Consider the following 18,018-nt stretch of genomic DNA (forward strand, 5'->3'; position numbering starts at 1 on the left):
CTTCCTTCTCCCGTCTGCGTGAGATGTGGGACACTTGAGAGACTTTGAACTTTTTACTGTGCCGTGGACTGTTCTTCATCAAGTTATGGTATTGTTGCACTGTTGTAACTATATGTTATAATTATGTGGTTTTGTTAGTTTTTTCAGTCTTGTTCTGTCCTGTGTTTTGTGATATCACATCGGGGGAAATATTGTATCATTTCTTGATGCATGAATTACTAAATGACAATAAAAGAGGACTGTGTGTCTTCATAATCTAATCTATCATGTCGGGTCTCATCCTCCTTCACTTCAAAGAGAAAAGCCCTCGCTCACTCAACCTATCCTCATACGACGTGTCTTCTAGTCTATGCAGCACCCTGGTAAATCTGCTCTGTACCCTCCCTGAAGCTTCCTCATCCTTCCTATAATGAGGCGACCAGAACTGAACACAATATTCCAAGTGTGGTCCAACCAGGGTCTTATAGAGCTGCATAAATACCTCATGGATCTTGTTGGATAGTTTGCCCCTCAGTTATCGGCAGATCAGCCTAGAAATTCACATTCATTAATATCGTTTAGAGAAGGAACTCTCACCTCCTCTGCCTGCATGTAATTCTAGCCGAACAATGTTATTGACTGTGAAACAACAGATTCTCCACGGATGCAGGACAGGAAAGAACCAACATCAAATTCTGATCCCTCCAGCAATGCTGACATCTTGTCAATGAATAGATAGACTCCAGTGTTGTTTTGATGAAATAATTCAAGACATTATATATTACACTGTATAATCAACAATAACATGCAGAAAACCACATCATTGGGACGACGTGGTAGCATAGCAGTCAGCGTAACGCTATTACAGCACCAAGCACCTGAGTCCAATTCCCGCCACCGTCTGCAGGGATCAGATTTCGATGTTAGTTCTTTCCTGCCCTGCACCTGCAGAGAATCTCTCACTTCGCAGTCAGCAACACTGTTCGGCTGGAATTACACACAGGCATTCTGTAAGAAGCTTACACCTTCTGCCCATGACCGCGTGGGTTTCCTCCAGGTGCTCCGGTTTCCTCCCACAGTCCAAAGATGCATGGGTTGGGCGTCTGATTGGTCACATGGGTATAATTTGTCACTGTGGGCTCATTGGGCTGGAGGGGCCTGTTAACTGAGTTGTATCTATAAATAAATAAGTGCATAAATCTTTGCATGGATGCGACAAAAGAAGTGGTCCTAGGATGAAAGTTCATTCTGCTGTGTCATCGTGGGTTTTCCTCGCTGTGAAATCTGCTAATTGATAGTTTGCTTCATTTTGCAGGAAGATTGTTGCCGAGTATGAGAAGACCGTTGCTCAGATGATAGGTAAGCGTTCTGCTGAAGTAGCATTGAGCAACGCCGCTGACGTTTCTGTTTCCGAGAGCAAGGTCTCGGTGGGAAGGGACAAGCACCAGTGGGGGCTGTGCTGAGGGTTCTCGTTTCTCTCTGATCGTCAGGCTGATAGCCCATCAAACAGGACGTACTGAAGCATTGCTCTGGGGATGAAATTGAACCCCACTCTTTCCAGTGCCAGCACATTGTATCTTAGATCAGGTGGAATGCTCCAACAATGCAATGGTTCGTGATCAAAATCAACACTTAAACATGGGTATGGTGGTTGCAGAATGTCAGCTTCCAGAGTAGGCCTGGTATATTATAGCAATGACCGTGAAGCTGTTGTATTGTTGGAGAAACCCACTGACATCCTCAAGAGGAGGGGATCTGCACTCCCTACCCGATTCTGGCCTTCGTGTGATTTCAGACCCACCAGTACAGTTGACTCTCAACAACACTTTCTAGTGAGGCAAGTCACTCTGTTGACGGGGAGGAAGGAATAGGCAATAAGTGCTGATCCTTGGCTTCTACATCTCCTTGGAGGTTCAGTCCAATCAGAGACGGTGCCTCCTGCCATTGCACAGGCCAAGAGCCCTGTGCGACAAGCTGAACATTGGGGTTTTCGCAAGATTTGATGGAAACACAGTGGAGTAATTATCTGCCAAAGCAAAACGTTTGACCAAGGCACAAGAGCAAATTAGCCCACTGTTCTTAATTCTAGATTAAGACTACTTGACTTCAAGCTAAAAAACCCTTTCTTTTTAATTCCCTCTAATGAATGCTTTTAATTGGAGGAAGATGCTTTCTCATCTGGGGTTGTGTGTGATCCATGTGTCAGCTCAGTTCAGTGAGGTGGATCCTTAGCTCTGAATCGTCAATTTGTGGTTCCAGAGAGTTGAGCACAAAAGAGAGCACTTCCATCCACTGCTGAGGGAGTCAGACTATAAGACTATAGACATATGAGAAGAATTAGGCTTTCCAGTCCATCAGGTCTGCACCACTATTACATCACAACTGATTTATATTCCATCACAACTGTTCTCCTGCCTTTTGCCCAAACCCTTGACACCCTGACTAATCAAGAACCTAAATATGCCCAATGTCTTGGTCTCCACAAACATCTGTGGCAGTGAATTCCATAGATTCACCATCCTCTGGCTAAAGAAGTTCCTCCAAATTCCTCTAAATTTCTGTTCTAGAGGGACATTCTTGTAGGCTGAGGCTGTTCTCTCAGGCCCCAGATTCCCCCACTACTGGAAACATCCTCATCACTTTCGCTCTGTCTAGGCTTTTCCATATTCGATAGATTTCAATGAGATCACCCCTCATTCTTCTAAATTCCACGAGTACAGGCCCAGAGCCCTCAAATTCTCCTTGTATCTTAACCCTTTCATTCCCAGGATTACTTGTGAACCTCTTCTGGGCCCTCTCCAATGCCAACGCATTCTATCTTAGATAAAGGACCCAAAACTGCTCACAATACTCCACGGTCTGAGCAATGCCTAAAAAAAGAAAGTATTACAAAGGCACCAGCAGAGGAACCTGTGGGGTCATTTCTAAAAAATAGCAAGGCAATTCCCGCTCATAGAAATTGGAGTTATAGAGCAGTACAGAGTGGAAACAGGCCATTTGTCCCAGATGGTCCATACCAACCATTGTGCACAGCAAGCTAGCAATGATTGATGTGTTTGGCACATACCCTCTAAATCCCGCCCATCATCCTTTAACTGTTGTTATTGTTCTAATCTCAATCACTTCCTCCGACAACTCATTCCATTGACACGCCGCCCTCTGCGTGACGTTGCCCTCAGGCCTCTTTTACATCTCTTCCCTGAAAACCCTGCCCTCCAGCTTTTAGTTCCCCTACACTAAGAAAAACGTAGGCCTTGGCTGGTTTCAGGGCTAATGTTTATTGCTAAGGTCATCACGAAAAAACAAGTTATCTCATTGCCATTGCTGGGATCTTGCCTTCTGCATTTCTGTGTTAGTAGTTCATTGTTATAAAGCGCATGAACTGTAGTTACTCATCTCGATAGGTTAAGCAAGTGATGACATGTGCACATATACACATAGAACGGGGCAGTTTTAGTGAGGCACTAAGCATAGGATTACTGTGTGTGTTCAGGGGATAGGACTGCATCCAGACTTATCTACAGCTTCCCATCACGTTCCAGAAGTACAAGTGTCCTAGGCATGTATATATAGCTTGGGGGCCTAAGACTTCTGCACCCTACAGTATTTGCCAATGTGGAGCAGAGAGTGAGCTTGGAAATCTGGCAGGAACAAGGGATGTTGGGAATGACGAGGGTGGAGTGCCACAGGAGGGGTGTGCGACAGGTAGCAAAGGAGTGCCAGGGCAGGGGGCATGGGGTGGCACAGGTGTAGACACGCCCAGCCCTGAGACACTGGGCAAGGTCATTTGGTTCCAAACAATTGGTTTAGTGATCGTTACAGAGTGTCTCTCTGGTGCTTCCTGCTCCCTCCCCTTTCCCTTCCCCTTTTCCCAACCCTGATTCCCCTCTCCCTGCCCCCTTCTCATTCCCAGCCACAGTAGAGACCCCTATCAGAATCAGGTTTATCATCATTCACATACGTCATGAAATGTTTTTTTTGTTTTTCTGGCAGCAGTACATAAAATTACTATAGTACTCTGCTAATGTCTTAGGCATCCTAAATATGTGCCTAAGACTTTTGCACAGTTCTGCAGGTTCTGTGGAAGATACATGGAGCAATTATGGAAATAAGGACAGGATTTCAGTAAAACTTAACCAGAGCTCTCAATTAATTTCTATAGTTACACGGCTATGTTCTTGAAAGGATACATTGCAAAAGACGTTGGCGAGACCTTGCTTGGATTATTGTGACAGTCTTAGTTACTCTGTATTAGGAAAGACATCGTTAAGTTAGAAAGAGTTCAGGGAAGATTTAACGAGGATAATGCAGTGATTATCAGGAGAAGTTGGCCTAGCTCAGGCTTTATTGCTTGGAGTGCAGGAGAGTTGCATACAAATCATGGGGCTCATAGACAGAGTGAACGCACATAGCCTTTTTTCCCCATGGAAGGGCTCTAGAAACTAGGGTCACAGGTTTAAGGTGAGAGGTCAAAGATTTAAAAGTCTTCACTCACATATGGAACAATGTGCTGGGGGAAGTGGTTGAGGCAGGTCCAATGGCAACATTTAAAATATATATGGACAGGTACGTGGATAGGATGGTTTTACAGGGATATGGGTCAAATGCAGGCAAATGGCAAGCACCATAATCCAAAGGGGCTGTTTCCATGCCCTGTGACTCGGTGTGATCAGCCTCCTGTGTCAGAATTATTCTATGTTATGTATTACTGCTCTGGTTCCTGTCTTCCTTTCCACCTACTACAGTACTTCTCTGGTCCTTTTGGAACACATTTTCCTGAAAATCTTCAACAATTACACTGGTTACTTTCTTATTTCATTTTATCGTGAGACATTGAGCCCATTAGGCCCATCGTGTCTAGGCTCAGATCAATCCCATTCCCCCTGTATCATCTATTCTGTGTCATCTGTCATTAACACTTCCCTGATCCTCCCACTAGCCACCTAGCCACCTACACTAGAGGTATTTTACAGCAGCTATTTAGCTAATCACATTGAAAAGCTGTTCTAGCCCATTATATGTATTTTTTTAAAACTGCAGATGCTGAAATTCTGAAACAAAATCAGAAAATGTTGGAAACACTCAGCAAGTCAGACGGCATCTGTAAAGAGAGAAGGAGGCACAATGTTTCAGGATGATAATACTCATCAATAGGTTATTAGTTAATTTTGAGGGTTTATTTAGGGAATTTATTAATAGTGAGCACTGAACATTGAACATGGAGCAGTACAGAACACGAGCTGGCCTTTTCACCCAACTTGTCTGTACTGACCATGAGGCCAGTCGAAATCAATCCCATTTGCCTGCACCTAGTCTGTACCCCTCCATTCCCTGCCTGTAAGTTCACGTGTCTGTCTAAATGCCTCTTATACGTTGCTATGGTATCTGTTTCCACCCGCCTCCCCTGGAAACACATTCCATCTCCTATCACTCCCTGTGTGTGTTAAATAAAATTTGCCTCACAGTCCTCCTTTAAACTTTGCACTCACAGCATAAATCTGTGCTCCCTAGTATTGGACCTTTCCAGCTTGGGAACAGGATTTGTGAATCAAAACCAATATCAATAAGAAAATGTGGCGAAGTGTTAGAGGCACCAGTCAAATGTAGGCATGTTGTTGTTGTACACAGTGAGTTACAATTAAAACAATTGCATTAACAGCACGCTTCCATTCTTGGCAATGACCAAACCATCAGTTGTTGTGGCATTGATGGAGGTTAAGTATTGGCCAGAACCCAGGAATAAATCGCCGTATCTTATATCATAACAATGCCGAGGAGGTCATGGGCCCTCCAGGTCCTCGTTAGATTAATTCCCCCTTTCCTTGGACCTGCAACTAATACGTGCCCATCAAACTCCCCTTCCCACCGATCCCCATAAAGGGGTAATTTAGAGTGATTAATGCACTCACCAACCCAACACATCTCCGGTGTGCGAGAAGAATGAAATGTAGGGACTCCAGAGAGCCCTGATGTCAGGATTGAACCCAGGCCACTGGAGAGATGAGGCAGCGGCTCTGACTTCTGTGCCCCTAGGCTATTGTTCACGATCCCTTCCAGAATAATGACCTAACCCCTTGTACTTACCTGAGACAACAGACGGGTTTCCAGTTTAGCCTCTGTTCCGACATCTTGTGCATAGAGTCTGGAGTCTCCAGAATGTGACAAAGCCCAAATCTCACAGGTGTGACATTGAAGAGGCACTTAGTCAGGCATAAGCAAACGGGAATGAAAGGATACAGACCGTATGTGGGCCGACGTGTAGTTTAAATCGGCATCATAAGTCAGCACAGACATTGTGGGCCAAAAGGCCTGTTCTGTGCTGTGTGTTGTTCTGTGGCGATACAGGAGTCTGCAGATGCTGTAATCTGGAGCAATGCACAAAGTGCTGGAGGAACTCAGTGGGTCAGGCAGCATCTGTGGAGAGAAGTGGACTGTTGACCGCCTGACCTGCTGAGTTCCCTCAGGGCTTCCTTTACTGCCTGTTCCACTCACCCGGAGCCTGAAGTGCAAACCAGTCACAGCTTATGCACAGACAGCTGAGTGTCAGGGAGTGCTGAATATTTGCGGAGCATGTGTTGTTCCACCCTCACGGGTTGACTTTGCCCTTTTTGCTAACAGATGATGAGCAGAAGAACAAAATGGCCTCCCAGACGTCCATGCACCAGCTGATCGCGGAGAAGGACCAGGCGCTGGCAGATCTCAACTCGGTGGAGAGGTCCTTATCCGACCTCTTCCGTAGATACGAGAACATGAAAGGTGTTCTGGAAGGATTCAAGAAGGTAAACCTCTTGAGCACATTGATAATTAAAAGTCCTACAGCAACACTGATGGAAGTATTCCAACCCTTTGGCCCTCTTCCCCAACTCCAATGGCATAGAGGTTTAGCTAGAGGACAGGTGACCTGACTCGTGACTCAAATCCATCATGACTACTGTGGAACCTAAATAACATTATTCTCTCAATAAGGAGGAGTCAGTTTTAATGTCCAAGAAAACGCTTGATTACTATTAAAAACCCGTTTGATTACTATTAAAAACCCATTTGATTCACTAATGTCCTTTAGTGGAGTGCGCCTGCCATTTCTATCTATTTATTAGTTAGCAAGAGAGGAATGGAGTAGGCCCTTCCAGACATTTGAGCCCTAGCAACCTCTGATAAAGCTGATTAACCCTAACCTAAACATGGAACAATTTGCGATGATCAATTAACCTAGCCGGTTAGTTGGTCATTATCAGCCACCTAATGTCTCTGGACTGTGGGAGGAACCTGGGGACGACCCATGGATTCCACGGTGAGGATGTACAGATTCCTTACAGAACAGCGCTGGAATTAAATCTGAACTCAGGAGCTATAATAGCGTAACAGTAACCGCTATGTTACCATGGTGCCATATCTGGTCTGCACCATGTCAGATCCCAGACCCAGACACCTGGAGTTGGCATGAAACTTGCCCTTCAAAACGGCCCAGGCAAGCCCCTTATTACAAAGAAAGTGCCTCCTCAGGGGGACCTAACGACAGGGAGTAAAAGCCGTGATTCTTGGGTGTAATGACCAATTCCCATTCGCGATTGAAAATAAAAGCGGCTTGTTTTCTGTTTGTGCCCCAAAGAATGAAGAAGTGTTGAAGAAATGTGCTCAGGATTACTTGGCGAGGGTGAAACAGGAGGAACAACGGTATCAAGCCCTCAAACTCCACGCTGAGGAGAAGCTAGACAAGTGAGTACCCGTTGATAGCTTATTTATATAAAACAGGTTGGTCCAACACTGCAGTGATGGAGTCGGTGATCGCCGTGGCTGTTTGGAACAACAGTTTTTATTTACTTTGCCCTTTATTGGAGCAGGAAAGCTTAAAGGTTAACGCCTCAGAGCAGGCTAAGGGCCCAGAAGGAAAGAGGCTCCTTGTAGGTAGGAATATCGCAAATGTATGAAAGAAAGAACAGTCTTAGGGTCATACAGCAGGGAAACAGGCCTATCAGGGTGACTTCATAGACTTGTCCACGCTGACCCAGCTACCCATCTACACGAATCCCCATTTCCCAAACCGTAGTCAACTCCGCCTTGCTCGGATTAGCTGCTTCCGAATGCGTGTGTGTATAGCATTCTCTCCTGCTCCCACCCCCACTCCTCCCGTGTGACAGATGGACATTCATTCCCCTCCCTTCACCCATGCAGGGCTAACGAGGAGATTGCTCAGGTGCGTGCCAAGGCTCACGCAGAGGGAGTGGCCATGCAAGCCAGCCTTCGGAAGGAGCAGATGAAAGTGGATTCCATGGAGAGGACGATTCAGCAGAAGGTAATTTGAATAGTGACGTACCTTCCTTCCCTTCCAGGTGCTGCTCAACTCTCTAACAGGTTATTTGCTGCTGCCGTACTGTACCTGGAGACAGAATTCCAGCACGTGGTGATACAATGCGTCAAAAGCAGGAGCCTGGATCTCCACCCAAATGCTAATTGGACCTGATCCGGCCAGCTAGAGCACTGGAGCCTGGGCTGGTCTGTGCTGTTCCAGTTCTGCACTTGATCCAGGTCAACAGTGATCTGACCTGGAGCAATACATGGTGTTTTATTCTTAACCACATTGTGTTTTGACAGTCTTCAACGTGAAACATGAATTCTGATTCCTCTCTGCACAGATGCTGCCTGGCCTGCTGAATGTTTCGAGCTTTCTGTCTGCTTATATCTCTGACCTTTGCCTATCTGAGATCAGTGTGTTTATTGCTGTGGTTGGGTTGAGCCTGACCGAGCTTTACTAACTAAATGCACCATGACTTGGTAGTGTGGGATGTGAGGGGAGAGGACAGGGAGCACTGCCTGTTTTTTAAGGTGTGGATTGAGTGAAGAGCCAGGACACCCAATGCCATCTGAGCCAAGGTCTGTGTAAGATCAGGGGTGGAAAGTGTCACGCATTGTTGGTCTTGGGTTGGCTAAGGGTTCCAGTTGAGGTGAGTCTTCTGTCATGTGCTCAAGCACAGTGAGGCACAAGTAGGTGAAAAACAGCATTACAGGCAACACGGAACATAAATTATTTTATTTATTTATATAGAGATAGAGCTGGAACTGGCCTTTGAGCTGCTCTGCCCTGCAACACACCAGTTTAACCCTATCCTAATCACAGGCCAATTTTCAATGACCAATTGACCGATTACCAATCCATCTTTGGACTGTAGGAAGGAATCAAGCACCTGGAGGAAACTCAAGTGCACATGGGAAGGAACGTACAAACTTACTTACAGAGGACACCAGAAATGAACTCTGAACTCCAGTGCCCCGAGCTGTAATAGCGTTGTGCAAATCATTAACTACCGTGGTGTCCCTAGCTTACAAATAAGTTATACAAAAGAGGGCAGAGAACAAAAGAATATGAAAGCCAAGATACCAGTGAAAAGAAAAGCAAGTGCAGTTCAGTGCAAGAGGTCTACAGTGTTCCATTTACTGAGACAGGGTGCCATTATGTGGGCCAGTTGAAAGATCTGATGGTTGTGCTCTTGAACCTGATGGGGTGGGGCTTCAGGCCTCTGTACAGGTAGGAGGTACGGAAGCCTAAAGGATCTGGTTTTATCCCCTGTAGTCTGTACCAGTCATTTCTCAGTGAAGTGTGTGTTATTGCTGGATCTCCGCCCAGAGAGAGGGAAATCATACCCGTCTCTCAGTGAGCGGTAACCTTGGTAACAAAGTGGTTAACTTACTGAGTTTGCAGTCAGGAGGCTGGAAACATCAGATCTCATCACTGAAGCTGGGGAATTCAAAAGAAAGAATGTGGAATTAAAGTCAAGGATTGGTGGCGGTGACCTCGGAACTATCGGAATGTTGTAAATATTATCCTGTGATAGCTTTCAGGGAAAGAAATCTGTTGCCCTGGCTTGAATGTGACTGTAAACCACAGCAATGTGTATGACTCCCTGCTGAACTCTGAATTGACCCAAGTCATCTGAAGTTCAAGACGAAAAACTTGACACGAAGTTATGATCGTACTCACAACTGCTTGGGTGCATGATGTAGGGAGAGAGGTGGTGGAATCTGGAGCAACAGTCTATCTGCTGGAGGAACTCAGTGGGTCAAGCAGCTTCTGGAAGAAAAGGAATTGTCAGCAAACCCTACATCAGAATTTCATGGAGGCGGGAGTGTATTTAAAGATTGTTTCTGTCTCCACCCAAAGCCTACCAGTCATCGTCAGTTTGAAGGCTGATTGACAGGTGTGGCTAAATGTTGGTGGGCTGTTCACAGGAATGAAACGTTGTACTCACTCGCCTGGGAATGGCAAGGCACATGACTGTCGTCTGTCCACCTGCACAGACTAAGGAAGCAGTGAAATGTCTGCTGGGCTGAATACCTACCATTCCATGGATTCTGTCAGGCACACCACTTACTTTTATAATACTGAAACACAACTGAACGACATTCGGTGCCTGAGAACATTCAGTGTTGAGTGATTGGATGGCCATTCAACCATGATTGAATGGTAGAGTAGACTCAAAGGGCTGAATGGTCTAGTTCAGCTCCTGCTGTATGTCTTATGGTCTTGTTGTCTAATGGAAACTTGGCCCATAAAGATAGACTCAGAATATTAGTGGTTATTCTACTTTAAACTTACCATCTTTAATTTTGAATCTCCCTACAGCCTGATCTCCACACCCCTTCCCCTCTTTATGACTCCACTGTCCCTACCCACTTTCCTCCCTAGTTGTGGAATCTCTTCCAGACTTGTATCGCTCCAAATCTCTGCATTTCTCCCGTTTTGGCCTCTTGCTCTTACCGAGATTTAACCCTTCATTTGATGACCGTGCTCCGGAATTCCCTCGAGCTACTTTCTCTACCCCTGCACCTTCAAGACCCTTGTTAAGACCCTGGTTCTTCGACCAAGTTTCTGGTGATCTGCCCTGCTATTTCCTTAGCGGGCTCCATGAATGACTCTTGTTCCTGCCTAACTGATCTATGGAAAGGTCCGTTGTTTTAATTTATTTTCGGGATGTGAGCATTGTTGACAAGACCAGCATTTATTGTCCTTTACTTAAAGACAGTGGGGGAAGTGAGCTGCCGCCTTGAACCACAGCAGCCCATCTGGGGAGGCTCTTCTAGGAGTCTGACTTAGCGACAATGAACAGATGAATATCTATTTCCAAATCATCATTGCCCTTCTTATCAAAGATTGGAACATTGAGACAGACGTGGAAGGTGAGCAAGGGCTCAGCACCAACTGCCTGTCTTTTGATTGCTGATGGGATCCCTCTGCTGCCAAGAAGGAGCCTGGGTGGCAGCTCGCTGTGCCCGGAACGTAGGCCTCTGTGTTCATGGTCTCCCTTTCGATGATGTTGGAGGCTGTTAACGAAGTTCTGCGTCTATGGATCGCACTATGGACTGTGGACTTTTGGGGTCCTGTGGCTTTTATATTCCGTGTTTTTGCCTGTTCCCGTTTTTTTTCTGCAGGGGGAGGGAGGTTTGGGGGGTGGGTTCTTGTTGCATTCCTTGTGGGGGGAGTAGGATTAGGGTGCCGATGTCTTGGCGGTGGGGGGATAGGGGTTTAGGGGTTGATGACCATGTTGCCATTCTTTTATTGTGCGGGGGGGTTGGGTTTGCTGTTTATCTTTGAATGATTTCTGTTTTTTTTGTTGTTTCATGGCTATCTGGAGAAGACAAATCTCAGAGTTGTGTACAGTATACATACTTCGATAATAAATGGACCTTTGAACTTTTGAATTCAGGAGAGGTGCCTGCAAGTGGTGGTACTTCAATGTTTCCCCGCGACCTGCTCCTCTTGATATCCTTGGTAATAGAGGTTACAGATTTGGAAGGCGCTATCGGAGCAGCCTGGATGAGTAACTCCAGTGTATGTTTGTACTTAAATGTAGATTGTTGTGTGCCAAGCTGATAACAACAGAAAAGGCTGAAAACACTCAGCAAGGCAGTCAGAGACCATGAAAGGAGAAGCTGTTAACACTTCATGTCCAAAATCCATCAATGAAGGATTGAGTGAAGACTCTTCAATCTGAAACGTTAATTCAGTTTTGCTTTCTCGGCCTCAGGATGTAGGCAGCAATTTCTGTTTTCATTTCAGATTTCCAGCATTTTGCAATTCCACCATCTTCACTTACCGCTTTCATTTTTCTTTATCTTTCGCAGAACCAAGAGATTGAAGAGCTGACCAAGATCTGTGACGAGCTGATTGCCAAGCTGGGGAGAACGGACTGAAGCTTGGTCTTTCCAAAACACTGGATCCTGTGCATGACACGGACGCAGCTTCTTCTAGACCTTCCTCCCTCAAGCACGCTGCCTTACTTAGAACCAGAACCCAACAACCATGCATCTGACCCTTAAACTAGCAACGCCCAATAGTCCGCAGAGCACATGTGGCCGCTGGATCGTCTTCGTGTAATGTTGACTACACAAGCAAAAGAGATTATCAAAACCTTCCCGAGGTGGCAGGCACCCAATTTCTCTGAAGTGTAACTTGCTCTGCCAGTGCCATCTTCCGATTTTCCTCTCAGCCCGATGAGATCATCTCCTTAAAGGTGCCATCCAGTACGCGTGTACAATCATGACGAGCACTGATGAGGCATTTCAGATCCGGGTTATAGATTAGCTGAGCTCTGAAGAGCAAGGGAGTATGGATGCATTGCAAAACACTTTCCATCAGTTAGGTGAAGGCACTTGCTTAACACCAGGCTTCTCACCATTTTGATTCTCAGGGTTTAGAGAGCCTGAGGTCTAAGATACAGGCTCACAGTGTGACCACACATTGACACTTTAATGGCTCTTCTGAAGGTAGAAGCAATTCTTCACTTGGTACATCACAAGCATTGTGGTTTCAAGGTGCCAGCAGTATGGTCTTAATTTGAGCGCACAAAACTCACTGTACACTGAACATGGTATATTTAAATGTTAATTAGCGGATGCATCAAGCCCTGAAACGGACAGGAAATGCAGAGGCTCGCGTTCTTAGTGGAGGCTCCAGCATTTAATCACAAGCCCAACCACTCCAGCAACAGCACACGTTACCACATCCAACCATTGCCTTCCCTGCAGTTGACGCATGGCAAGTCAGTGATTTAATGTGCCTGCATCAGTATTTTCTTTTTTTGACATTGTGTTAGTGCCTGTGCAAAATAGGGTGTTGGTGATTTGACTGTGTCCATCCTACTTGTGACTTGGCTGGGACCTCACTCCACCCTGCCACTTTTAATGGTTTCTCCTCTGCCTTGCTCGCTTTCTGCTGCTTCACCCATTGAGAACCTTCACCCGCATAATTTTTATACACAGATATATTTGTCTTTTATATGTTATAGTTCAATATAAAAATTTTTAAAGTTGTAACTACAAAGTAAGAATCTGAAAAGATATTATAAGATTTTAATTCCATGTACTAATATATTTTTTTCCATTGTCATTGCCTGAATAAAATGAAAGGTGAGATTCACCTTGAGCAGTTCCACAGCCACCTGTCTTATTTTTGCACTACAAAGCGACAGATGCCTCAGATCCATGCCATTGTGAATTCAGCACCAATTGTTGCCCCATTTAGCTGTGAAGTTGCTGGGAATCAAAGGTATTAGCGAGGAAAGGCTATGATGTGGAGGTCAACTATGTTGTTGATGCACAGTGGAAGAAGCATGGTGGGGGAGGGAAATAAGTGGCTGGTCCCTGTTCTGCTAAATCTGTCCTTGATATGACCTCATGTCCGGTTTTAGACCATAAGATATAGGAGCAGAATCAGGCCATTTGGCCCATCGAGTCTGCTCTCCCATTCCATGGTGACTGATCTATTTTTCCGCTTGGCTCCAATCTCCTGCCTCCCCCTCCCCCCTCCACCTCCCGTATCCCTTCATGCCCTGAGTGTAGGTTAGGAGCTCGCTGATGGGGTATTTGAGTAGTGGGGGAGAAAGCTGCCTTTGGCCATTGGGGTAAACTAGAGTAAGAATATGGGAGGTGGGTATGGTAGTGTAGCGGTTTGCAGAACGTTTTACAGCGCCAGCGACCCAGGTTCTTCTACCACTGATGTCTGTAAGGAGTTTGAATGTTCCCCTTGCAACTGCATGGGTTTCCTCCATCAGCTCCAATTTCCTCCCACATTCCAAAGACACACGGGTTAGCGGGTTAATTGGTCACTTGGACATAATTGGGCAGCACAGGCTCATTGAGCCAAAGGGCCTGTACTGTGCTGTATCTCTAAATGAAATAAATCTGTTAAAATAGAATATTGAATATTAAAATAGAAATAAAAATACTAAAATAGAATATTGATGGGTGGGTAATCCCACCGGCTCCCAGGCGAGGGTGTGGAAGGTGAGGAATAACAGTGGGTGGGGCTCTCAAATTCGACATTCTCCACTCCCACACGCACTGCCCCCTGTTGACAGCCCCTTTCTATCAGCACCACTGACTCCAGACCATTGAGCCTCGCTGATTCGTAGCCGGAGACCTTTGTAGCGATGGAGAATTGTGTGTCAACATCCCAAGATCAGGGTCCGATCAGCTAGAAGAACAGAATGAAAAGGGAGAGAGAAAGAGAGCTGGTGACGATCGGCGGCTCTGCTATTGAGATCATGGTGATTGGTGTCACTGGGAATGAAAAACAGTCAGGTTTAGATGGAAGATGAAGAGTTAGAGCTGCAAGATATGAAAGTCTATAGTAAAGCAAATTTATACCATGATGCAGATTCATGGAGTTGTAGGGCACTGAAACAGGCTCTTTGGCCACCATGTCCATACCGGCTCTTGTACCTATCTATACCAATTCAATTTGCCCAAATTAGGTCTATATCCTTTTATACCTTGTGTGAAAGATACTGTATCTATTACACCATCAAGAGAAATGCATTGTAGTTACATCCTTGTGCTGGGAAACTAAGCTATTGTGAAAAACTCTGTATGCTTAAGGAAAATATTTGTGTCGCGGAGTCTACGATTCCAGGAGCTGCTGGGCATAGGAGTCCTTCTTCGAAAACTTCTTGCTGCCAGTGGCAATATCATTGCTTGAGCTACCCCTCGCATAGTGGTACCCTTGTGAAGAGTTGGCAATTGGGAATCTACTGGTTGCTGTATCTGCTCCTTCCCTCCCACCAATGCTGTTTTGATATTTTTGTATGAAAATATAACAGAAATATGGGGCTTGCCTCTTCTACAGAGCCTCAACTCTCTATTAGTTCCTTCCAATTTGGTCCAACAGTACTGCTCAAAAGTCTTAGGCACAGATATGTAGCTAGAGTGCCTAAGACCCTTGCACAGTACAATCGTAATTTTATGTATTGCACTGTACTGCTGCCACAAAAAAAAACAATTTTCATGAATTTTGAGAGTGATGATAAACCTGCTACTGATACGGGTTTCTACAGTAGACTGAGAGTGGGAAGAGAGCAGTAAGCGCCAGAGAGATATGCCATTCTGATCAATAAACCAATTGTTTGGAATCAAATGACCTCACCTAGTGTTTCATAGCTGGGTGTGTCTGCACCCGCACCATATCCCCCACCCTGGCACCCCTCCTCTGCCACCTGTCACAAACCACTCCCGCTGTACTCCACCCTCGCCATTCTCAGCACCCTTTGCCTCTGCTAGATTTACAAACTCGCTCTCCGCTCCACATTGACAAATACAGTACTGTGCAAAAGTCTTAGGCATCCTAGATATGTGTGTGTGTGTGTGTGTAACGCACTGTAAGGTTTCACTGTTAATGTAACGGTTTCTCTGTAGCATCAATGCATGTGTGTGTGTGTGCACGCTTAAGACTTTTGCACAGGACTGTATATTCCCTCTATTTTATTTAACCATTCTTTCATCACCCCAAAGAATTAAATTCTTCCTTTGTTTACTTGATCTGCTGGAGGTCTACAGTAGGTTTTGGGTTGAAACCTTTATTGCTCTTCATAGGTGCCGCCTCACCTGCTGAGTTCCTCCGGTGTTTTGTGTGTGTTCCACAAGAGTCCCAGCATCTGCAGAATTTATTGGGTTCACAAGTTGTTCACAGTTTGTATAATTAAATTACTGGATTAGCAACTGGAGCTCTAGATCCTGCACTGGCACGTGGGGAACTTAATTTGAAGTAATTAAGTTAAACCAAGCTTTTTTTTAGAAAGCAAAGCTAATCATTGAGTCATAGAGAACTACAGCCCTTTGGCCCTTCTAGTTTGTGCCAAACCATTTAAGCTGCCTAGTCTTAGTAACAGTAACCATGAAATCACCCAGTTGTTGAAAAAATGCCATCTGGTTCAGAGATGGAAACCTGTTGACCTTACTCAGTGTAGTCTGGAGGGGACTCCAGACCCACCGGTGTGGTTGGCTGTTTACTGCCTCCTCAGCTTAGGTGCAATTGGAGTTAGATATAGACCAGGATTCACCGATTTTTGGATATTATTGTGTACAGTTTTGGTCACTGTCTTGTAGGAAAGATGTCATTAAACTGGAAAGAGTGCAGAGAGTATGTATAGAAGGAGAGTTTGGGCAGGCCAGGACATTATTGACTAGGGCATGAAAGATTGAGGTATGACCTTGTAGAAGTGTATAATATCATGGGAGGCATAGATAGTGTGTGTCATAAAAGACACACACACAGTCTTTTCCCCAGGGTTGTGGAATCAAAACCTAGAGGGCATAGGTGTAAGGTGAGAGCAGAATGATTAAAAACGGACCTAGAGATGTTTGGATGTACTGCGTGTATATAGAGCCAGTTGCCAGAAGAAGTAGTTGAGGCAGGTACAATAACAATAAATAAAATACATTTGGACGGGTACCCGGATAGGAATGGTTTAGCGGAATATGGACCAAACGTAGACTAATAGGACTAACTTAGATGAGCATCTTGGTAGGTATGCAGCAGTTAGGCCAAAGGGCCTGTTTTCGTGCTTTGACTAATAAGGGAATGAAGCAGTAAGATTCATAGTTCATTTATTATCAAAGTACGTATGCAGTATACAGCCCCCGAGATTCATCTTCCCACAGACAGCCACAAAACAAAGAAAACCGTGGAACCCATTCAAAGAAAACAAACATCAAACACCCCCAACGTGCAAAAAAACCAAATCGCTCAAATGGCAAAAAAAGTGATAAGCGCAGAATACAAAGCACAAAATTGAAAGAGTCCAGGCATGTTCAGTTCAGCTCAGTTCTAGTTCCAACTAGCCCAGTGTCCTTATCTACAGTCTGCCCTGATCAAAATCACCTAAAATAGCAAAAATAGGAGTGACCAGAAACCAGAAGCATATCATAACATGAACTACAGAGTCCAATAAACAAATTGCTTCTGTTAAACTTTCCCCAAGACCCAGGACTTCGGCACCATCTTCCAACTGCGTTGAGTGAGAGCCCGTCACACGCAGTCACCTTCCTCCGACAGCAGCGAGCAAGAGGCTGGTAGACGGTGCTGAACAGCCGCTTGCCTTTTGTCATCGCCTCAGTGATTTCATTCTTGCTCTAAAGTTTAATCAGCGAGAAATGGAGTCGATCATATGCTCACACCCAGGCTTCTTGGCCTTGAGGCCACACGCCTCACTGAACACTCTAGGAGACGCCAAAGCGCCAGATTGCTCAATCTGCCTGAAAACGGACGACCAAAATATAGATCACAGGCTCCAACAGTAACAGATCCACATTTGAAAGAGAAGGAAGATGTGAAAGAAGTAACTTGGTGAACTGCCTGGAGGATGTCGCCCTTGGTCATGTTATTCGCTGGTGCCATCTTCTCCTGGAGGAAAGTGGCACTGAGGTAGGTGGCCACTCATGATCATATTGAATGGTGGAACAGCCACAAGAATTGAATGGCCTGCTGCTGTTTCATGGTCTTATAATAAATTCTGCCACTACCAGTGATGTCTTTGCCTAGAAAAGATCATTTTCACCGGGAAACCATGAGGTGCACTTGACCAGCCTACTTGACGTTAGCTATTAGTACTCAACAGCAAAGTTTCCCTCAGCGCAGCCTGTGAATATGTTTCGATTATCTTCCCTGTAGCCAGGGTCGCCATTCTAATTCTTCCCACTGTAGGTGCAGCAGGAATCTCCAGAGCGAGGCCCTGAGGTAGGAGGTGAGAGATTGCAGTCCCCACCAATCAA

The 18,018-nt window shown here is 45.3% G+C and overlaps 1 protein-coding gene across 5 annotated transcripts in view; it reads left to right on the forward strand.

The window, feature by feature from the left end:
• Positions 1-13,407, forward strand: part of tacc1 (transforming, acidic coiled-coil containing protein 1) — a 212,889-nt gene extending 199,482 nt beyond the window's left edge. For 4 of the 5 annotated variants that reach the window (XM_072266464.1, XM_072266465.1, XM_072266460.1 and 1 more), the window contains 5 exons: positions 1,295-1,338; positions 6,598-6,758; positions 7,589-7,695; positions 8,152-8,272; positions 12,097-13,407. In XM_072266464.1, coding sequence (XP_072122565.1) covers positions 1,295-1,338; positions 6,598-6,758; positions 7,589-7,695; positions 8,152-8,272; positions 12,097-12,165 — 502 coding nt within the window. In that variant the 3' untranslated portion in view covers positions 12,166-13,407. Of the gene's footprint in view, positions 1-1,294; positions 1,339-6,597; positions 6,759-7,588; positions 7,696-8,151; positions 8,273-11,825; positions 12,003-12,096 lie in introns of all 5 variants that reach the window. The other variant, XR_011886958.1, reaches the window with a different exon arrangement.
• The last annotated feature ends 4,611 nt before the right edge of the window (positions 13,408-18,018 follow it).

Source organism: Mobula birostris, chromosome 8 (assembly GCF_030028105.1).
Source record: "Mobula birostris isolate sMobBir1 chromosome 8, sMobBir1.hap1, whole genome shotgun sequence".
NCBI lineage: Eukaryota > Metazoa > Chordata > Chondrichthyes > Myliobatiformes > Myliobatidae > Mobula > Mobula birostris.